At 41.0% G+C, this 24,401-nt stretch overlaps 1 protein-coding gene across 3 annotated transcripts in view; it reads left to right on the top strand.

Annotated features, from left to right (window-relative positions):
* Window positions 1–8,445: 8,445 nt before the first annotated feature.
* Window positions 8,446–24,401, top strand: part of LOC146361383 (nck-associated protein 5-like) — a 209,050-nt gene continuing 193,094 nt past the window's right edge. For 2 of the 3 annotated variants that reach the window (XM_084921446.1, XM_084921445.1), the window contains exons 1-2: window positions 8,450–8,660; window positions 21,023–21,125. In XM_084921446.1, coding sequence (XP_084777572.1) covers window positions 8,542–8,660; window positions 21,023–21,125 — 222 coding nt within the window. In that variant the 5' untranslated portion in view covers window positions 8,450–8,541. Of the gene's footprint in view, window positions 8,661–21,022; window positions 21,126–24,401 lie in introns of all 3 variants that reach the window. The other variant, XM_084921453.1, reaches the window with a different exon arrangement.

Here is a 24,401-nt window from a genome sequence, read left to right as displayed (position 1 = left end):
GGCCCGGGGTGGCCCAGATATGTTTAAGAAATAGAAATAAATGCCACAGGGCTCAGGGGAGAACTTTTGACGCACAACTGAGATGTTTATCCACAGGAGACACAGGTGTGACAAACCAACTGTGAAGAACAGCCGTTACACCACATGAGTCACATCTGGAAAATAGTGTGATGTGCTGAGGAGTGCCTTAATGTGCTTTTTGTTTTGTTTTGGGATTTTATTTTAATCGATATCATCCAGAAAGTACAACATTAACGAACATTAGCCGCCTCCATCATCACTGCTTGCTGACTGATTTCCATTTTAGTGGTCTTGGTTTTGCATAGTTTAGAAATATAGACTGTTTAAACCATTACCTGTGTATAATATTAAGGATTTTTGCTCTTCTTTAAATAAAGTAATAGCTGAATTCCGCAACATACAAGGCTAAAAAATGAAGGAAAATGTCAAGTACCACAAAACTGCAATTCCTCATATGGCCACTGGAGGCTTGTCACAAAAGTGAGTCAGTCAGACCATGTGACTTTCGCACGTTGCATTGTAGGTACGAGTGGCAGCAAAATCAAAACACTGCATCAAGCGCTAGCATTTCCATTAGGGCTGCCACAAACGATTATTTTGATAGTCGACTAGTCACCGATTATTTTTGCGATTAGTCGACTAATCAGATCATCATCCATTGGACGTAAAACGTACAGCTTATTGCACCAGCAGCATCTGCTCTTATATAACTATCATTAGCTTACAGCTTGAAGTGTTTAAGGTGCTAACTAAAAATAAAGACAAGATGATAGTTTATTAATTTTTAATGAAATTTGCAGATTGTTTCGGTGAAGTTTAATAAACTCCTTGCTATCTAAAATATAACAGGACCCCGGAGTAAATTCTCGAGCATCTCACACTTCTGATAATCAGCTGTCTGCTTGACGTTTATTCAGCTGTGTAAAAACTATAACTTTAATCTCAGCCAAACCGATTTACTCAGGAACAAATAAAATACTAAAAAAAACCCAAACAATAATATTTAAGTTATCTAAGTGACTTATATATCATGTTTAAGCTGAGTAGCGAAAGACGGCGGTGGGTTTGAAAACGATTTGCCGGGAGTCCGGTGTTCTCACGGCTCTAGTGAGCCTTGCCCCCGGCTAGCTATCGAGCTAGTGGGTAACAGACGTCTCCGAAAACATCGGAGCGCTTTTGAAAATATGTGGTGTTTAGATAAACTGAGCAGATATTTGAGGTTTACACAGCTACATTCTCGCCTGAAAATATGTTAAACGTTTATTTTGTGACCCAGAAAGAATAATAAGAGTAATATTAAAACTAACGAGCTGCCGCCATTGTTGGAAACTGAGCAGGGCCGCGCTATGAATTCTGGGACACAGCTTCTTCTTCTTCGGCGTTTAACGGCAGCTGGCATCCTTGTACATGCAGTGCTGCCATCTTCTGTTTCAGTGCGTTATTACACTCTTAAATCCTACTACTTATTCCTGCGTCTTTTGGGATCTTACAAAGCTTCAAACGACGCGTCGACTATTAAATCAGTCGTCGACGATTTTGATAGTCGACGTAATCGTGACTAGTCGACTAATCGTGGCAGCCCTAATTTCCATCACCGATAACCATTAATTTTGCGGTTTTAATCCCTACCTGCATTTTATTTGCCCCCAAAACAGTTATGTACAAAACTGAGGAGAACATGGCAGGTCCATACAAAGACAGACTTGACGAAAAGGCCAAAAAAAAAAAGGTATGAGGAAAAAATCAAAGGAGTGAAAGAATTAGACCCATACGAGCATACAGAGTGGGCTAAAGACGTTAGCGTGCTGCCCAGCTTTCATCACGCTCATATTTATAATTATATGCTCCTAAGTGTGAGTGCATACACTCAAGAAGTGTTTAGTAACTTCAGATCCCTGCAACAAGCCCAGTTCCAGTTTACCGACGGATGGGTACAGGACACTGACATGTTCCGAGTAGCCAGATATGTACGTGGACACCAGGTTTTATTCTAAGTGAAGGGCAACCCTTCAAAAAACGGACAGAGCAGTGGCCAAGGCAATAGAACAATATAAAACTCTATTACTAAAATATAATTTATTTCACAAAAAAGATTTAGATTCAGTTAAAAACACCCCTGGCCAGGGAGAACACACAGTAAAAACATAAAAACAACATTAAAAGTCCAGTGGTGTCAGCCACAGCATTAAAATCCACTAAAATCGGAGCGGGGCAAAGAAAACCCGGCGGTGTCCCCGGCCGTCCTGTCTGTCTCTTCGCTCCGGAGTACTGGAAGAGAGAGGGGGCAGCGACAGTCACTGTTCTTTCCAGTGAAAGGGATTTCTTGTACCCCGGTGTGTTTTGGGACTTTCCCCGCAATCCAAGCCCTCCGTTGCCTCTTTGTGACTTCGGAAACATGACATACACAATTTTTCTTCCACGAAGGAATCCGATAAAAACCGATCGCTTTACCCGCTGGCTTCCAGTGGCTGTCATGTGACCAGCTATAGCAGTTAATAATACAACAGCTTCTTGCCATTCTTTGTGTCTCTGTTTATCTCTGTGTGACTGTTGTCACGTAATAGCCCGTGTGCGCAAGCCAGTTGTACCTACAATCCTTTGCGGTTTTACCGCGGAGATGACATCACATTTTCCAATCTCTTAGAGATTCCAGCCAAACTAGCATAAAGTAGCAGATATGTAGCCGGGCTATGGCAGCTGATTGCTGAGCAAAATGAAGAGCATTAGTTTATACCTCAGTTCTCCTTTTCATCCAAATATGCTCACTTATTTCTAAAAAACAAAACAAAAAAAACAAGAAGCACCAAAGAGACCAAATCTCCAGGCTCCACCAAGACAATGCATTATGGGCAGTATTTACTTTTAAGAGAACAAGATTGTATATTGTATGCATTGATTTTGAGTACAAAACTACGGTGGCCCCTAGAGACAAAGCACGTACAAACTCCAAAACACTTGCAAACTCCAAAACACTTGCTAACTCCAAAACACTTGCAAAATCCAAAACACTTGCAAACTCCAAAACACGTACAAACTCCAAAACACGTACAAACTCCAAAACACCTGCAAACTCCAAAACACCTGCAAACTCCAAAACACTTGCAAACTCCAAAACACTTGCAAATTCCAAAACACAACGGAAGTGCTCCAGGACGCTAGGGGCAGTGTTGAGCTTTTGTTACCTAGTAACTACACAAGCCAGGAAGTACCAATGACCGGATTTGGGCTGTATCCCAATTCAGGGTCTGCAGCCTTAAAGGCCGCATTTTAAGGCCGATTACGTCACAGCGACACGACGAAGGCTGTCCCAATTCAAAGGCTGCTCGAAATGCGGCCCTCAAATGCGTCCTTAATTTCCCTGAATTTTAAGGATGGGTCGGTGTAGCCTTCATGGCCCAACATATCCCAGACTTCATAGCGCGGCGGTGGTGTGGATAATTTTGCCGAAAAAAACGGCGGAAGCGGAGCCACCGAAGAGTAAACTTTCAGAAGTAAGTGCTGAATATTATGTCACTTAATTATGTGCAAATGTTTTTATAATGAATAAATGAAAGTTATGTGACATTAGCGATGTTTGTACTAACTTGGTTTTAAAGCCTTTACTTCAAAATATATGCCGTTCAATAGTTGACTTTAATCTTACAGAGAATGTGATGATTTCATGGATAATTAAAGTCAGTCATATATCCACAAACACAACAAGCTGAAAGTCAGTGATGCTGCTCGGTTTGCAGTCCTGAATATCACAGCACAAGCAGGATTCACTGAACTGTTAATGTTAGCTATGTTATATTGCTGCCTCTGTTCGGTGGTGTCGAGCCAAACGGACTTTAACGTGTGTTTGAACGAGCTGACGGTTCACTCGTTAAGCTGAAAGAAAAATGCTTTAATCACAGGAGTCACACATGTGTCCACTGTACCATCTGGGAACTCTTCTTGTTTCGTAATAACACAAACACTAAATCCTCCTTCTTTTGTGCTGTTTTGTAGCAGTGTATACACCTGAGACTGTCACCTGTCTGTCTGTCCTGCACTCTCTCTCTGTTTCTTTCTCTCTGATTGTGTAATAAAAGTATGAACATTCATTTATAAGTTACACTTGTATTTGAATCCTGCAACTTATCACACATTTGATTTCCATGTGTGACAACTGCAAGTGTCCAGAGTGAGGACAGACTGAGGGACCCACTGCTGCACATCATCTGTGAGGCTTTGCACCCCTGATGATCCACCAGGACAAACTCAGCAGTGTGTGAGGAAGAGGAGGAGGAAGAGCCAGCAGCAGCTGACAGATGGAGAGAATAGACAGACTGTTCCCTGTTTGTGAAGGACTGCTAGGAAAGTTTAGAATCACTAATTGTCTGTCCTGAATCAGTCTTATTAGGTAATGTTCAAATAATTTTATCCTCCCAGTGTTTTCAGTGTGGGAGAAAGTACTCAGGGCCTTCAAGTTACACACTATGAAAGGCAGCAACAAGTTTAATATTCAGAAACCTAAAGTATGTATCAGCAGCAGAATGGACCTAAAAATAAATGTTTGTTTCAGTTCTATGAAGCTTTGAGTATTTTGGATTAGTAGCACTGCTGTGTTTGTTGCATCATATTGCTGTAATTGTTTATATGCTTTATATATTCTGAGACAAGTTGATCTATAGTGTTACATCATATCTATAAGGATGTTATGTGTTTGTATACTTTCTGCCCAGTTTGACCCATTTAGCAGAAGTCAGCCTGTTTAAGGCTCTGATATCTATTCTGTATTACTTAAAGCAGTTATGACATGGTCTGATTTTCTCACCCAATAAAGGAATATTCAATATATCAGTCTACTCTTCATTTTATCAGAAACAGTTATCACAGCTTGTACATTTTCTTTTTATAAATATATGTAAGCAATGAGCCAAATTTAGTTATGCCAACATACTGAAGGAACAACATTTGTCTCTTATATATGATACACCTATACATACACTGTCAAAGATACTTGTCTTTGAGTGAAGATTTAAGGTGATAAGACATATAAATAACTGCAACTTGAATCTGTACTGAGGCTCAGTATTTGACACAGAGTTCATGTTCACTGCTGTAATAGCTAATAATGATTAATATAATAACTATAATATTGGCCATATTATATTTACATTACCAAAGTGATATGACTTTAGTCTCATGAACAACATTAGCTAATTGTTATTTACTAACTAATCTTAAGTGACTGTTCAGTACAGAAATGAAGCCCAAAAATCATGTTTTACTGTCCTGTGGTCTCAGCCTCAGATACTTATCAAATCACACAAAGCTCTTGTAGAAACAAACAAACAAATGAACAAAATATCTTCTCCTTCATTTCTGTCAAACAAAGTTGTATGACACGTTTCCAGCGGTTAGTATCATGGTTTCTAGGCAACCTGGGAAGCGCAACGGAGACGAGACCGTCCCATACAGCCCATGTGTTTGCAACAAACTTGCCGTTTATTTTGCAAATCGAGCTCAACACTGCCCCTAGCGTCCTGGAGCACTTCCATTGTGTTTTGGAATTTGCATGTGTTTTGGGGTTTGCATGTGTTTTGGATTTTGCACGTGTTTTGGAGTTTGCAAGTGTTTTGGATTTTGCAAGTGTTTTGGAGTTTGCAAGTGTTTTGGAGTTTGCATGTGTTTTGGAGTTTGCATGTGTTTTGGAGTTTGTATGTGTTTTGGAGTTTGTACGTGCTTTGTCTCTAGGGGCCACCGTACAAAACAAACAAACGAACAAAAAACTTGGTTAGGACAGTCACAAATGCCAAGAGACAGGTCAGCAACTCCTGGCAACCACAGGTTGCTAGAGAAAAATATTAATTCCCCAACTTATTGGTGAATCACTGTTAGCTGCTGCTAGTATTCACTGTTGTACCAGAATTGTACTCAGTCGCACACAGTTTGCATTAAAGACGCCTGCATGATTGCAAACACTCACCAATAGTCACCAAACAGCACTTGAGCCCTTTGAAATGTCTTGTTTGCAGCAGTCAAGGGCAACCTTTGCTCTAAAGGCAAATGTTCTCCCTTTCCAGGTTGTGCCACAACTTTTTCAAGTCTTACTACAGTTTGCAGAGTAAATGGTGTTTGCAGACAAGTTGGTGTGTTCCATGCAAACTCCAGGAGACTAACAACCTGCTAGCAATCAAATCTATTGCAAGGAGGTTTACAGGAACACCTATTTTTCCTGAATGACTAGATTTTACCAAATGATCTCTGGATCTGTGTGACTCTTTTGTCAGTCGTCCATCTCTGGGCATGCTCAAGTCAAATCGCAGTTAAAACTTTGTGTTAGTTCCAAAGCCTTTTATAGCCGTCCTTCTTGAGGTTTTGGATGAAAACCTGAAAACTGTTTGAAAACGGACGATGTTACTCTCATTTGAACAACCATTCGTAAAAAGAGAGCTTAAGATAGAAAAGCCATAGCTGGCATCTTCATGACCTTTCTTCAGCTGGCCTGTTTGCTCCATAAAGCTGTGTAATCGTTTCCAAACATACCACATAAATGACTTGATTTATACCCCAAAACTTACCACCATGGGTTTGTTGCTTGACAACAAAGCAAAAAGAAAAAGACCTTAGGAAAATAGAAATATTTTTCTTTCCTTACGTCAAGATAAGAACGCATCAGAACGAGTGGAGGAGGGAGATATGGAAGACAGGATGTGATTTAGGAAGGAGTAGCAGATTCGGTCAGTGTTTCTTCACGAGATAAGCACGCACAGGTGTTTACATACGCACATACATGCACACACGGTGCACACGTATACTGCAGACTCCACCTGTCAGCCACTCAGGTTCATGAGGAACCTGTAAAAAGCTCAGAATAACAGGGGAGATATTTACACTGTCAGCAAAAATAAAAGCTAACATTTACCTAATTATGCAAATTCAAGTCTACAAATGCTAATATTTCAAATTCAAATCTAACAAAAGACATTTCTCTCTCCACTCCAGATTCAATAAATAAATCACAAGCTTCCAATTATCCAGTCAAAGGTTTCCATTATGAAACGCTAAATGAAGAAGATACGGTGGTTCTTGTATTATTAACCCTCTCCTTGATGCCGATCAGCGTAACACCATGCTGCTCTTTATCCCATTAGCTCCTGACATTTAGGTTTAATTGAATGCCTGTGATTGCAGGATGGCCGGGGATCGCACTCTTTCTTGTGTGCTCTGCCTTCAAAGCAGCTCAGAAATCTTTTTAGGTGTTTTCGTGTGTGCGTGTGTGTGCGCGCGCATGAAGTCATTTATCTTCCAGCTCCCCGCCGCCCCGGCGTATTGCAATGTCGTCAGCTCACTCCATCTCCTTCTGCCTCCGCCGAGTGAACAATGTTGCAATGCAGTGAGCTTACGGGGCAAGAATGCGACAAACAGAATGGAATTGCTGCAGAAATTATTGCATTTGAGACCGCAAGGAATGCAGCAGAGACGGGCTGAAAGCAGACCATTTGTTCACAGCGGTTAGGGATGAGAAGCGGTGGGCGGTCGTGCTGAAAAACATGGAACCCCGGCTTATTTCGAGCAAATGCACTTTGTGTTTTTGGTGCATCCTGCAAAAAATCAGTAAAACAAACTGATATAGAACTGATATGATATAACACGAGAGATGTGGTTAATGCAAGTGGCAGGGCTGCTCTTTGAGCCTCGGATGGGTGGCAGCGAAGGAATGCAGACTCTCTGAGGAGTGCCCTGCAGAGAGGGCAATGAAAAGCAGAGTGCTGATGGTGGCTCGCGGCCGGCACAGAGAAGTATACTTGGCAGTGAAGCCGAGAGTCATGTGCCTCCATTTAAATGAGAAGGAAAGAGAGGCAGGGAAGGGGAGGGAGAGAAATACAGGCTGAGCTAAGAGGCTGGGGAGTCCGCCAAGCCAAGACACTTGAGGAATGCAGAAGCAGGCCTCTCTTTGCAGTAATGCCATTACTGCTGTCTGAGTCAGGCAAACAGCTCTTCCAGTCCAGTCCAGTCAGCAAGTCTCGCAGCCAGTGTAAACACATGACAGGTAACACCTGAAAGCCAAGAAGAGAGAGGTGAATCCTGGGAAAGAAGCTCCTCTTTAAGAGCTTCCCAGCAGTATAGTGTTTCTCTTTTATATTCTAATGTGTTTGCACATTTCTGTATGTGTGTGTGTGTGTGTGTGTGTGTGTGTGTGTGTGTGTGTGTGTGTGTGTGTGTGTGTGAGTGTGTGCAAGAGCGCGCTCTGTGTGGTGTGACTCCTCCGGCCCTGGCAGTTAGTTAATAAACACAGGCCTGTCAACAGCTGCTGCTGATGTAATGTGGAACTTCTTCTCACTCTCCTTATCCTCCCGCCCCACCACGCCTCCCCAGCTCCCTCCTGCACCAGCACCAGCACCACCACCCTCCCTCCCTTCTATTTACAAGTCTCACTGGGTGTTGCTGCAGACTTCCAGAGCTGGCAGCACAGATAGTGTTGTGTGTTTGTGTGTGTGACTTCCCTCCTCCCCCCCTCTGTGCAACACTTCCAGGGGAATTTACAACAGCATGTTTTCAGCTGCCATCAAAGAAAGGTCCACATCATCAGGTTGTCTTCCTAGCCAAAACACTCCTGACAGTCTGGGAGCTGCAGACCTGTTGAGTGGAGAGGATCCGGCTGGCGCAGAGTAAGTTTGGATTCCTGCTTGTTTGTCTTCTGACATTATGGGAAACTGAGCAGTTTAAACCTTCATTGGCACTAGCTGATTAATATCAGCTAGTGCCAATTTGATGTTTAACTCAATTTGTATTGTTTTCTCCTGTAGTAGTAATAGTAGCTCTGTAACATGAAAGTTTTTTTTTTTTTTTTTACTGTTTTTCAGTTGTTTTTATTCATTTAAATGGAACTCTTACTTTAAAACTCCAAGATTAATCCATGAAGCTGACAGTTGAGCTTTTGTAGGCTAATGAAAGTATTTACAGTAATGTTTCCTCTGTCTTATATTATGCAAATTAATCTAAAGTCTGTGGAAAGGTAGTGAAAATAGTTTTAAAAAGGCCGGTTAACTTGTAATTAGTACCTGAAACCCCCAAAATGTAAATGCTTTGTGATTTAGCTGGTTGTAAGAAGCAATTTCAAGATTTCAGAACAAAATTTAGCCAGCTATTTACTAAGCTAATTAGCTTTGTAGGTAAGCCCAGTTGAAATCTGTGATTGCTATCCACCACTTATTTGCCACCCAGCATGTAGCCACATTAGTAATTGGCTAATGTCTTCTTCTTCTTTTTTTTCAAAATGAAATAAAAATAAATACACTTTTGAGAACTGCTTTTTGCTATTGGGAAGTCAAAATTTCAGGTTAGCATCTTGCTACAAATGAGCTAGTCTATTAATTAGCCTATGCAATTAGCAACTAGGCTAGCTAATTTGTAGCTAGGATAATTAGCTGAGCGAGGAATGTCAAGCTAAAATAAAAATGCTGTTTAGATCAAAACATGTTTAATAACATTTTAGCAATGCGCTAATTGGCAAATCATTTAGCTAAAGAAAGAGCTAGTAAAGTTGTTTTTTACAATATTTTTTGTGATGTTTAAAAATATGAAATTACTGATATGTAAAATTGCTAGATGTTGGTGTGCAAATAGATATAAAAGCTTGTATTACTGTGTTTTGTTTTGTTTTTTAAATAAAACAATATCAAACAGGTGGTTTAATTTAATTCTCAAATATTAAAATTGCTTGTTTACAACTAGCTCAAGCAGATTTACAAAGAGTCTACATTTATTACAACTGTCATTTTAAAAAGCATTTTTATAATATATATTTGTGGAATTTATGTAACGTAAAGCAGACTAAGCATTACTGTAAACAGCTCAAATTAGCCTAAAAAGAAAAAGTGATAAACTCATAAAAAGACATGAATGTGTTTGGTTTTCACATCCTTCTTTGAGAGAAAATGCACATTGGAAAACATCCGCATAGATAAACATGCACAAAAACGCTGTTGTTTCTCAAGCTGTCAGCAGAAGCCTGCTGATGAAATGCATGTGTTCAGTTTTTCAGCAAGCTGCCCATCGCATGATGCTCGCATACCAAGCTGAGAAGGGGGCACAGTTGTGTATTTTGATAACGCTTGGAAAATTCCTCTGCCCTCTCTTGGCATGCTGCATCACTACTGGGCCTTTGGAGAATATTTTTCTGGCTTTTTTTCTACCTGAAGCACTATCATGAGAGAGTTCAGTGGAGAGTCACGCTGCTGAAGCACGCTGTGAGTCCCCCGGCAGGATGTTCAGTTAACTTTCTTTTTTTTCCAGGATGTGTATGTAAAATGTCCTACGCATCTGGTGGGATAATCGCAGGGAATTGCAGGGACTCCCCTCATGAACAGGATGACGACATTGTAGTCATTGTTTTTCTTTTTTCTCTCCAACAGACCTCCGACCCCTCCTTCCTTTTTTTTTTAAACCCCCACATTAAATTGCCTGCTAAATGCCACTGACTAAAGAGGGCAGACAGGTTCGGGCACAGTCTTTGTTACTGTAAGTGACTGAGAAAGACATCTCACTTGGCAAAATTTTACTTAGGAAGTAATTAAAGCAAAGTACAACACGAGAGAACGAGCTTTGTCAGTCTTCTCAGCCAAGCCCATCTTTAGTGAACAAGTAGGCTAAGTCAAATATTAATACAATCTTCAAAGAAGCATCCCGACTGTGAAGGCTTCATGCAAATTCTGTAAAATGTATCATTAAATGGTATGAATAAATAACATCACAATGTGGAGGACTACACATTGAGACAGAACTGGAGCAAAGCGAGTGAAAATATAAGCACAGCCCTGTTTAAAAATGCAGAACTAGGTGTCAAAAATCTGTCTGGTTATTGCACACCAAATGATTTACAAATGCCTCTGAGTTATCTGGCGTGTCTCACAGCTTAAAAGCATAACGAGGAGCTCCATTTGTTCCTTACTTATTAAATATACAGGATTGTGTTTTCTCCCTTAGTCACGCTGTCCTTGCCTGTGAGCGTTTGGCAGAAACGTGGCAGACAACTGCCAACATTTGCTGGTTCCAGCTTCTGAATATCCAAAATCTGCTCTAGATTACATCTGATAGAACTGAACACTTGTAAGCTTTGGACTGCTGATTTATGAAACAAGAAGCTATTTTAGCCCATGGGATCTCAAAAGGTGGATTTCTTTCATCTTGTGTGCAAAATCTTATATCTTATAAGATCTTTTCGAGATCTTAAACGCTCTCGAAAACGGATACATCTCAAAACGGAGCTGTCCCGTCGCAGTGTGGACACTCAAAAACACAGACTTTGGAAAACGATGACGCATGTTGGTCATGATGGAGTGACCACATGTGACCACTTAACCCAAGAATTCGGTGCTTTGTCTTGCCATTTTGCCACCATGTTTCAAAGAGCCAGAATGTAAATAAACGGCAGAGGGAAATGACACAGGTCGAGTTGTCTTGCGTTTCACGCATTCGCGGAACGGCAACGTCAGTGTTTTCGGCCGTTTTTGTGTGGACGCGCAAATCTTTGAAAACAACTGAAAACATGTTTTTCAGATGAAAATGCAGTTTTCAAATCTATCCGGGCTAGTGTGGACGTAGCCTGAGAGAGGGGCTGGTTGATCCAGCTGGTTAACTGAGTAAGTGGAATGGCCTGATTGACAGATGTCCTGACCTGAGTCTGGTGGGGCTAATCTGCTCTCTTTTTACTTTGGTAGAACAAAAAGATTGGAGGTTGGAGGTCAGGTTAGCGGAAAACAAATATGCCATACACACAAGTAACATTAATGAGTCCAAGGCTAAACACTACCTGGAATTTCATAATAGTAACTCTTCTACAGTACAAGCGATTGGAATTAACCACATTCCTCTTTCAATACGATGAAATAATTTACCAGGGCTCCATAACCAAAGGGAAGCTTTTTGGATTTATAAATTATAGGCCACTAAATATCTTGGCTTAAATGAGGACTTAGATGTTACTTCTTCTTTTTTTTTTAATAAACTTTATTTGCCCTTGAAGATGCATTTAAATGATCTGCAGTGTATGGTGCTCTGAGGTGTTTTCTTGTCTGATTTGGACTGAATCTTGTGAATGTTTGTTGATATCTTTTTGGGCTCTTGCATTTAACCGGATTATTGAAGACTCATCCTATGGGTAAAGTTTTACTGGTGGAATTTTCCACTCTCACCCTAATTGGAAATTTCGCATGATCTAAAATATCGCCATGTTGGTGTCATTCGTACACCATCATAGGTAATGTTGGTCCAGGATCAACATTGCAACTGACCTATGACAGCTGAGCATTAAGCTAGTATTAGCCTAATGCTATTAACACTATCACTAGCAAACCATTGATTGGTCAATTGCAATATTGATCATGGACCAACATTGTTGTGATCATACAGGAACAACATTAGCATGGGGATTTCAGATACACACTAGTGGAACACCGTTACAAAAGATTCAGTTTGTTCATTGTTGCTTGTTGGAGAAATGTGTTGGAGTTTTGGGTTGAATATGGCCGTGCCATGAGAGTAAATGGATTTGGAGTTATGGGATATTTTAGGTCTCATCCACTATATCTAGTCACCGTGTGTGTAGTGTTGGAGCTCCAAAATCTTACAAATATTGTGGCCACCTCAGAGGTTTGTACTTCAGTTTTGGTGAGTAAAATTCTACTGTTTTGTTAGTTGTAGATTGGTGACCAAGCTATAAATTATCTATATAAGGTAACTTCTGGCTCCAAAAACCAACGTGGGGGCGGCCAAAACGCTAACCTTGACGTATCAGAAAGTGGAGTCCAAAACCAGTGGGTGAGGTCATGGTGGCCATCTTTTGCGCAGTCTGTGGGTGGTAGCAGGCAAAGCTGACATTTCCAGATGTCCTTCTCCCCACCAACACTTTACTGTTCGTCCTGGGAGATCCCGAGGTGCTCCCATGCCAGATGAGATATACATTCTCTTCAGTGTGCTCTTGGTCTAGCCTGGGGTTTCTTCCCAATTTCCCAGAAAAACCTCCAAAGGGAGGCTCCCAGAAGGCATCCTAACCAGATGCTCCAACCACATCAGCTGTCTCTAAGCCAGCCACCCTACGAAGGAAACTCATTTTGGCTGCTAATTATTATTATTATTACTATTACTGTTACCCAGATCACATGGTCATAGGTAAGGGGTGGAACATAGATGGATAGTACGGTACAACACCCACACCAGTGCTGATACTGGACAAGTCTGCTTTTAAAACCATTAAAACCCCCCAAATTACAAATTACCATGACATTCATGCTCAAGAGGAGTGTCTGTAAACTACTGACCACAACTGTACATGTCAGTCAAAAACATGATTAGTATTTATGTTGCCCATAAGCAAAGTGTATTTATTAGTGTATTTATTAATAAATATAATTATTGTCACAATCCCACAAAATATTTTGTCTTGTGTGAAGATAGTACACAACATTGTAGCTGTGTCCCAAAATGTCGGCTGCATCCTCCGGAGGCCGCATTTGAAGGCCGATTACGTCACAGCCAGGCGACGAAGGCTGTCCCAATTCGTCGACTCCTTCAAATACGGCCGACAAATGCGTCCTTCATTTCCCCGAATTTGAAGGATGGGTCGGCCGCTACTAAGTTTTAAAATTACTCTTACTAATCTTTCTGGGTCACAAAATAAACTTTTAACATATTTTCAGGCAAGAAAGTAGCTGTGTAAACTTCAAATATCAGCTCGGTTTATCAAGACATCGCATATTTGCAAAAGTTCAATGGTCACTCGAGCCGGCGAGAGCAGCGGACTCCCGTTTCAGACTCTCTCGTTTCAGACCCCGCTGTCTTTCGCTACTCAGGTTAAACATGATTTATAAGTCACTCGGATAACTTACAAATGTAATTGTTTGGCTTTTTTCTGTGTTTTATTTGTTCCGGAGTAAATTTGACTCCGGACTGAGATCAAAGTTATTAGATTATTAGATTCGGGTGGGTTCCTCCGGGATTTTCACACAGCTGAATAAACGTCAAACAGAAAACTGATTAAACAGAAGTGTGAGATGGTCGAGAATTTACGCCAGTGTCCTGTTATATTTTAGATAGCAAGGAGCAGACGGCCGAGTTTATTAAACTCCACCGAGACAGCGGTGACGCAAATCTGAAGGCTAGACCATCCCATTTCACAGCCTCGCACTTCCAGCCTTCTTGGTCTTCGAAGGACCCAGCCCACGTAGACCGCGAAGGCCGGGTCCTCCGAAGGATGCAGCCTACGTTTTGGGACACAGCTTATGACTAACCACACACTTTCAAAATTATTATGACACTTTAGGGCCTCCATATTAGTAAGGTAAATTGAAAATGAAAATAAACTGCAGCTCTAATCGAGTTTGTCTTCACTCGGCCTCGCCAGCTGTAGTCATTCTCACTGTGTTCAAAGGACGTAGGCTGTTTATTCAGTTATGTATAGGCTGTCCTTGTTCCTTTGCAATCATAATGACATTGAGAACTAAAGGCCTAAGCAAATAACCATGCTTTCCTGCACACAGTTATGCAGACATTTGCATTACAAATCCTTTCCATACCTTCAACACAAGCCCATAATTTTCTAATAATCTAGTTTAAGTGCCAGAAGGAGACACACATGCTCATGCCGCATGATCTCAGTGCTGGTAAACATGCGCATGCTGAGACTGGCCTCCTCGTATAAGATTAAAATGAAAGAACATAATCATGGTTTCACAAGCAAGCATAAAGCGTATGCGAATCATCCCTCGCCTGGATTATCAGTATTCATTTTAAAGAGCGTGTTACATTGACCTGTTAGCCTTGGCAATAAGTCTCACATCTTCACACCCACATGATAAATACTCACCTCACTTAACCTGATTACCAGCACAGTCTAAACACTGATATACCGCGGCAGAGGCTATACAACATTTAGACAAAACATTCATCTTAATGATTGGTTTCCCTAGAGCATGACAGCAACAACAGGCCAGTGTAAAATACGGCCTATTGTTTGGGACCCTCAGACGCTGTAATTCCACGTTAGGTTGTGCCAGGCTAGTGGTGCCAACTGTACCGGGACACATGCAGAGGCAGGATGAGACAGGCCGGCCAGCAGAGGGACTCAAAACATCCGATCAGCACAGGCCATCTGTGCTGCTCTCTCTCCACACATTAAAAACCCCAAATCAGGCACTCGCATGCTTCAATTTTCTCCCCCATGAATGGAAAGTAATAGCAGCCCCCACTCCCAAAACGTTACCCTCCCACTGCAGCGAATTAAAAGCGAGGCTCAAACGTATAATCTTCTCCCCGGTCATTGATTCATTCATTCAGTCGCAGCGGACATGGCAGTCTGGATGAATCATTCAGAAGAAGAAGAAGAAGAAAAATAAAGCGAGAACTAGGCTGTGGACCGTAGGGGATGCCTCTGTGCTGACCCCGTTTCAGCCACCCCCCCATCCTTCATTCAAGCCAGCGCACAGGGTACAGACACAAAAATGAATTGGTTCCTGGGGCAAAAGGGGGGTGCACCAATCAATGTCCAATCTCCCCTCACCACCACCACCATCCATTTTCAGGCCCTGGCACTTCCTGGCACCCCTGCCCCCCATTTTGGGATATTGATCACAGAGTTCAGAGTTACCATTTGGCCAAGAGGCTTTTGTTTCCAAGACCTAAAGGTTTCCACTAATTATACAAAAAAGCCCCCATACTGCTAATCTTTGGCTCCAGATGGCCATTTAAATATAGGCTTACATGTATTTGCTCCACTATTTATCATATAATTTATTATATAACCCGTGACTAAACCACTTCATACTGTATACATAAAGGGAGGGGGAAATAATTTCCCATTGCTCAGTTAAATGTTTTGTTGCGCGAGTGCCAAAGTTCAGGCCACCCCGTGCTTAAACCAACCACGACAAGGACTTTCTTATTTGTGGCGAAGCGAGAATATGCGTGGGAGAATGCCTTACTATACTAGGTACAAAGGGTGGTATTGTCACTTGTGGCAGAGTGTGATCTCTGTAACACTTACGAATCAAAAGCCAGAGGGTGGAGCAACAGTGTTTCTTCAGGAGGTCCCTTTACTGTATGATTATTCAGCCCTGCAATAGAGTTAAGAGGGCCAGTAACAAAAAAAAGCCAGTGATTGCAATAAATGCACAGCTGCCTAATTTATCCCACCTTACAAAGGAACAGTATCAAACCGGAGCCATGACGATCCATATTCATGGACAATCTGGGCTTGTTATTGCCATTTATCCACGAGGCTGTTTTCTGTACAGCGATCTCTCAATGGGTTTAAGTGTTATCATTAAGCTGTTATCCCCTCACATTATCCCTGTTGTAGTTTCAGAGCTGTCTGGGCCTCTGTGACTTCAGCTGGGTCCTCTCTTGTTCCTGGAGCAGATGTTAAAAAACGACTCCCACCTCAAACAACCCCCATTTTGTGTTGTACACAAACACACACATGCACACACACCATCCTGCCTTTCCTCCCTCCTTCCCTCACCCTGGCATCTAATTAGGCCTACAGCACAAAGACTCCCAGATGTCAGCGTCCTCCTGGCCTCCTTTGATTATATCCTTTCCATCCCACTGCCTTGGTTGCAGACTGGCTGGGGGCCGTGTGGACTATAGGCGTTGACGCGTGTCACTTTGCGTAGGTCAACACTAGTCCAGTTTAACATATCAGTAATTGCTTTAGGTGTAAATCACGGGGAATGAGAAGGGAGGCGGGACAGTTGCAGCGATGCCCCTGGATTGTCATAAATGCTTGGAAAGTGGTGTCAGTTCTTGGAGTATGAAGTATAACTTCAGCTAAACGCAGGAGAAAATCACATTATGTAGATGGAGACTGAGTTACTCTAATGTCTGTATCTCTAATAGCTCGTCCAAAACTACTGTTTGTCAATCCATATTTAAAAGAGCATTCATCATGGCCAACAGACCCTAAGTGTTTCATTTCCTTTAAAACCAAGCAACCGAGAAATACGAACGATCAGTCGATAGTCAACAAGTCTGTCGTCTGAGGAAAATTGGCCATGGTTTTGACTTTTACAGATGGCGGCCACGGCCGTAACTTTCAGCAGCAATCAGATTTCCATGCTTCCATGAGCACCACATCTGCCCAGTGAACGCTTAATGGATGAGATATTGATTAGTTCTTTACTGTAGAGCCCAGGATTACACTCTATCATCGAGGCTTGGAAGTATTTCACACTTCATCGCCAACTATTACTCTTTAAGAAGTGCCGACGAAACAAACCAAAGCAATTACAAACTAACTCGTCTTCCTTGTGATAGCTGTGTAATGCTGTAAAATCTAGATCACACAAACAGAAAACATATCCTGTCACAGCCTCATCAAAGCAGCTTGTTCTGTTCACACATTTAAAAAAAAGGAGCGACAGAGGAATGTCTGACAATGCAAGTTGCGTGAGTAAGGGGTCTTAGTTGCGGGCCATATCATAAAACCTTACCTAAACTAATTTCCACTGTTGATACATGAATCTGTTGTTATGTAGTGCTTTTTCACTACAAGCCCCACAATCACACACACACACATCCCTACAAGAGATTACAAGTTTAGTGTGATTTGCCTTTGCTTTGCAAACTTGCAGTGTTGCTCAACTGTTTTGATCAAAGCCAAAAATTGTCGTGATACATGCTCAATCATGCAGGTGACGAAATACCAGAAAGTTGATTCTGTTTATCTGGACGTAGCGTTTTCAGTGGGAGAAAGGCTTCGTCACACATCTAAGTGACTTCTTCAGTCTCAGCTGCCTGCAGGTTTCTCCAACCTTATAAACAGTACTTTTGCATAATGACTGAAACTAGAGCCATTGAATGAACACTGGGCTTTGAGGTCAGTTACATGATCATTGATATGCAAACGCTCATGACAATTGATCAATGACCATGAGTACCATTCAGAGAGTTGGGGAATGGCTGCAATCACAACATTGTCAGATGGTGAAAGATGTACTCTTAAGCCCCCTCCTCAGTTCAGAGATGGTTGTCCCCCTTTCACATAAATGGTCTTGATGACTTCCCACTCAAACCAGCATTCCTGTCCACGATGTACATGTCCTCATCGCTTAAAAGGTTTCCACTGGCTTTTAAGTGTAAGTAAGAAGCCAGAAAATGATCTAGACTAATTTCAGTTAATTGTACAGCCCTTGACTTGTGTTTATGTGCTTAACTTTATAACCGTATATATTGTAAAAATGTTCCACTTTCTCTTGTTATCAGTGTTAAATATGTTTTTTTGATCTATTTTGTTCTCTGAGCTGTTACTGGATGTTACCTGGTACTAAGGGCAACGGACAGCACTAAGACAAAGCATCATTCGGTTTGTTCAAATGTCAAAGGTAGCAGTGTTCCAGTGTTTTATTGCCTGCCTTTATCTCAATGTCCCTGATATGTGGCTTGTAAGGTGTTTGTTTCATCTTAATCACTTCCCATCGATCCACTGCCTTATCCCTCACACTGTACACCCAAAGGAAAATGCCATCCATGGTTTCTGTGTTGGGTCTGTGTAATCAAGCGCTGTGCTGTAATCCATTTTAATCATTTACTCTCAATTTCCTATAACCCCCTATCTCTGAATCCAAGGGCAGATTTACTTCCTCTCCTAATCTCCAGGGGAAAATAGACCAAACTAAAATGCATGCTAAACATAGACCATCATTTCATCTGTTGCAAAACACTTTCACAATTAGTCATTACAAAGCCAGAGTAAGTGAGACGGTCAGGAGTCTGATGTTTCTGTGTCATTAAAGACAGAGCATTTCACATCCTGTTTGCTGATTAGACAAATTCCCGCTACACTTGATTGCCCAGGGCTGTTCAGAAATAGAGCAGAAAGGGACAGTATCATGTTTCAAAATATAAGATCAGATCTGGATGAAAAGGCAGCGGCTGATCCTGATGTTTCATGTCGATAAGTTTGGACTTAACAGATTGGCAGTGGATGGAACATGTCATGTTGATGTGTGGGCATATTTGACAAGTGCAGTCATGCTGCTGAAGCTTTAGACAGGGTGTAACGGATAGCGCCTGCAGTGGATGCAAAAGGGTTTGTTTGTTGCATAAGTAGGTTTGTGAGGAGGGTAAGCACATATCACCTAAATTCTGAACCTAGTAAATCGTGATACAGAGCAGGACTGTAGATTTAGCTTATAAATTTCATAAATGCCTTTTCCAAGTTCTGCCTATTCTGAATTTCTCAAGTATGATATTAACTATGATCTAAACCAAAGCCACCATGTAAAAGGTAGACTTAACAATTGTGTCACCACTTTTCAGCTACTTCTGAGGTTTTGAGTTGAACCTTTTAGCTATCAGCTATTTGATTGAAAACCAAGGACACTGCATGCTCACAGAATTGGAAAGCAGCTTGTTTAACACAGGGTGGCCATATTACAAGGCCTCAGTTATTTGGCGACCTCTGTTTGCGATGGAAAAATGTGAATTTCCTAACCAGTTGGTGAGTGGTTGCTGTAGATTGCTGGCATGAAACTGGTCACAAAGAGGTACACGGGGCTTCCCCCAAAACCCCCTGTAGCTGATTTGGTCAGTAATTGTAAACCTTATTAAATGCTAAATTATCTAAACCACATCAGAGTTGGAGTCACTGTGGGCATAGAAAAGATGGGCATAGAAAAGATGAATGCAACCTGAAACCAGGTTGCAACTTTAAATTCCAATTTTCCTAATGGGCAGCAGGGGGCAACTCCTGGCTGGAAAAAGAAGTCATGTTGCATAAAAGTCTATGAGAAAACAACCCTACTTCTCACATTATTTATGGCCTCAGCAAAGACTTTCCTTATTAGCTAATAGGTTCTAGTGATAAAGCCTAATCTTTAATAATAGAATTAATACAGTTAATTAGTAGGTTCCTGCAATTGCCTATAGATTGTATGTAAGAAACTAACTTGTCTGCAAATGCACTTATCATAGTTTTGCCAATGCTTGGCAAGTAAATGGTGAGCATTTAAAGACAAGTTGGCGTCTTTCATGCAAACTATGGGTAACCTTGAAAATCAGTTTGCAATTAAAGCAATCACAAGGTTTTTGCTGCAGCACCCTCTTTGGGACCGATTTCAGCTAGCAAAAGCTACCTCCAGTAACTAGTCACCAACCGGTTGAAGAACACACATGATTATATTTTGCTGGGGGGTTGCCAACTGGTATTTAGGCCTGTGAGACAGATGGCTAAGAGGGTTTTTTTTTTTTTTTAAATAAATGAGACTGTAGATCTAGATCTAAACGAGATTTAGATCTATCACTGCAGACTAATAACTAATAAGGAAAGTGTGTCATAGCTACATTTAATGCTAACCATTTTTTTTTACATGAAATGCAATCCACATAATTACCTGTATTCTTTAGTTTAATTTCAACCTTTGCCTTAACTACATAACATTAGAGCAAGTTGAGTTGCACTGACAGTGTCTCTGACCCCGAAGCATCCAACAGCTGACCTTTGACCACATGCTCACCAATGAGGAAGTGGTATGCTTACTCTGTACACCACCGCAGTGAGTGTAAAACCATAGTTCTTTGTAAAGGAGTAGTATGCGTGAAGTGAAGTGTTTATCTTCTGCTGTGGCCTCAGTCAGGCCAGGTCAGACTGGTTCCCAGCGCTGTTTGGAGAGGCCTAGAAAAACAAAGAGCTGTAGATTGGGGTTTGGGGTTGGGTTAGAGGGTGGGATGCCTGGGTGACGCCGAGAGCAAGCGGTAAGACACGGCTAACAGGAACACTGTGATCCCAGTGTCCTGTAAGCTGTGAGTCTTTTGGCTGAAGGTACGGCAACAGAGACCGAATGAAGCGTTACACAAATAAGGGGGAAGGGATAGTGTGTGACTGGACTGTGCAGCTCTTAACTTGGACTTTGATCTCACTGTAAAAGGTGAAAGCCCTCGTAACAGCGGAAATACAACCCACCTGATATGAGGTTTTCCTTGTTGACTTTTTCACTGTCCTTTTGTCCTCCACTCCGCCCCTTTCCCCTCCCTGAAGGACTGTCCAGGTGTATGGATCACTGCAGGGCAGCGGAAGCATGAACAGACAGCCGGAGAGGAGAGAACAGTTAAAGAGATTGTCTCTTGACAGCAACATACTGGTAAGTCATTCCTAAACACCGTCAGTGTGTTATTTTGTTAGACTATTAACTCGGTCAGGAAGTGGACAGTATTTATTGGCTAATGCCTAAGATTATAGTGGAAATTCACATGAAATAAATATTTCTTGCTGATATCTCAATTTTCAAAGCAGTGGCTGCTTTTTCCTTTAATTGCACTGTTAAACCTTTGTGAGTGAGTTTTGTGTGGGTATTGCTTTTGGGTCCATGCTACCATTGCTTGTGGTTTGTTTGGACTGCATTTCCCACGAAGCAGTTGGCGGTGCTCATGGTGAATACCTGCTCTGTTTTTGTTTATTCAATCTGGTGGGAATGAAAAATGTTTCATTTCCTGTCTTCAAATCTTTCCCATTCATGACCCTCTTTTATTCACTGTTGAGCACAAAAATGTGATGTTAAGCCTTTTACAGACTGAGATTAATTACTTTGCAAGAATGTCAAAGCTACACCGAGATTTAAGCATTTTTGTTCCCCAAGTGCATAAACACACCCACGTGTCAAACAGAAGTGAGAAAGGACAGTCTGCCACGACTGTTTGTGAAACACTCTTTGCCCACCGGTGACTGACAGGCTTATCTTTATGCCGGGCCGCTCTTGCAAATCACAGGAGTGGAAACTTGTTTTGTCTCAGGGTTAACTGAAGGTGAATCTGCTTGAAAGAGCCTCTTTGGAATGTCAAGTGCAGCCTTTAACTGGCTGCTGTGTTGTGTCTGCATGGGAGAAGAGAAGCTTACGCTCCCCCCCCTTCCCTTCGGTGCATACAGTACGGTCACTGCGCAGGAAATAATAAATCAAAGAGTCTTAAAATAGCATGAAGATATAGGAAGTGATGAAGTCATCAAGAACACGTTTGTTGCAAATGAAATGGCAAATGTTTAAAGCTGCAGTTTGTTCATGTGACTAACCAATTAAACAAAAAACACACCCCGAAACGCTGTAAAGCCGTTAAATAACATATGCATGCTCATGCTGCAGGTCAGGGGTTTAATTTGTAGTTTGTTGCCTGCATTACAGACCATCAGTCTCTAAAGAAGTCGAAACATGTTTACACACTCTATTGACTTGACCTGACTTTATAGCTTTCTGCTGACCTTTCTTTACCAACTCCTGACCTGCAAGAGAGCCTCAGTCCTTAGAGTCCGTACAGGAGAAACCGAGTGCGGACCCAATGAACATGCTATCGATTTCTGTAGTTTTTCTTTTCTTTGGACGACAAGAAATGGTGAAAGTGTAAACAGAAATAAGTAGAATTTAAGTAAATATAAATACACCCTGGAAGAAAAAAAAGTTTATTTATACGTCTTTGTATACGTCTGTTTCTTTGGGGACAAACTTAAATTAAACCAAACTGTTCTCACCTGTTAAGGAGTTGAGGTGTGAAATACATCCTAGACCCCTGAAGGGTCTTATCTATATCGCATATTGTGATGTGTGCCACCTGCCACTCTTAAATTACAAATTTTAGTGTTTAGGCACCTACAAAACCTTATAAAAGCACTGCATCACTTCATGATAGTAATATCTAATTTATATCTAATTTATATATGCAAAACTTGACTTATGCATGACATTTTGTAACATTGTCATGTTACCTAGCAACCACCTGCCAATGGGCTAAAATGACCCTTTATTAGTGTTTGTGCAACTATAAAACCTTATAAAAGTGTTGTGTTTAACTTCACAATAATAAAATCTAATTCATATGCTCAAAACTTGGCTTATGTATGATATATTAACGTCAACATGTTGCCTAGCAACCACCTAGCAACGGACTAAAATGACCCTTTTAGTGTTTATGCACTTATGCTCACTGTTATTAGCATCTAAATATAGAAAAATGGAAATTAATACTTAAGACAATAATAAAAAAGAAAAGAAAAATATTTAGAAATGTAAAAAATAGAGGAGAATTTAAAAACAAATTGAATGGAATAAGTGACAAATAGAAATAATTAGAGAAATGTACATAGATTGATAAAGAAATTAATGAAATTGAGAATTAAACAAACGTAATATTGTAAGAATATAGAAATAAATGGGAAATGCATAACTAACTAAAAATAAATAAATAAATGAATAAAGAACTTTGAAAGAAACAATATAGCCTGGAATAAATGTAGAAATATAGAAAAAAACCTTAATAAAAGTTACAGAAATGAAATTATGAGATGAATAATTCCTTTTTTCAAAAAAATATATTTATGCCAAACTAAACTAAATGGCCCTCCATACTTTTTATCTATCCATCTAACACGGCGTTACATAACAGTCGGTGTTCAGCCCCCAGCAGCACCTTTACAGTCACTTCACATCCAGATGTCCACAGTCACTGTCCTCACTGGATCGTTGTTGCTAATCAAGGAAATGCAGGAAAATCTGTGACTGAAAGAATGTGATATACAACAATGTAAATTAGACAATTAAGGAAAGGTAGCTCCTCAGAAAACGGTCTTGATTTTCTCTGACATTAACCTTTGAGTCTGTCAGTAATTTATTTCTTCAACTGAGAGTTGAGGATGTTGAAGATTCACTGTGGTGACACACTTAAATCCTCTTAGGAAGGCGAGACACTTCCTGGTTTATCATTTATTCACTGCGGTTTAGCTTTGTGAATATATAACTTCCTTTGACACAGCACACGATGACTGGATGATGTCTGTTTTTCGCTGAACGTGTGATCCTTAGAGAACTTCCAGACGTGCCGATACGGGCTGATGTGAGACACACTGTGGCTTTAATTGCTTAAATTGGACACACAGCGGCCTGATTTACTGTGAGCCTGAATCTGGGTCATGTTTGTGATATGGCTTTATGATTCAACATGCTCACATTTGTCCACTCAACTATCCATGCATGCATTTTTTTCTCTCCCTTTTCCCACTTTCTCCTTTCTTTTATCAAATATATCGGCTTCTTTCTGCCTTTATGTTGTTAATTTCACTCTCACTTTGTGTCTTTGTTTTCTCCTATTGGTTTCCTTCTTTCCAACTCAACTCTTTCCTTCTCTCTCTAATGATTTATTCCTACTCAGGGCAGCAGGAGCAGAAGGAGCACTGGGTTGCTTTAGTAGTGGGACATGTAGACGCCTGGAGCATTTTTGGTAAAGGTCCAGTGTAGATCTGGTGGCAGTTTGCAGCAGATTTGATTCCATGCCATGAAAAGTGGAGCAAATCTTGAAGTTGAAGAAGAGGGTTATTATGTCGCTCGATACTCAAATATGCACATATTGCACGTTGCTATTGACCGTGCCGTCATGTC

This window comes from Perissodus microlepis, chromosome 23, assembly GCF_051167445.1.
Source record: "Perissodus microlepis isolate ML-2025 ecotype Zambia chromosome 23, ASM5116744v1, whole genome shotgun sequence".
Taxonomy (NCBI): domain Eukaryota; kingdom Metazoa; phylum Chordata; class Actinopteri; order Cichliformes; family Cichlidae; genus Perissodus; species Perissodus microlepis.
This window is presented reverse-complemented; position numbering and strand designations above follow the sequence as displayed.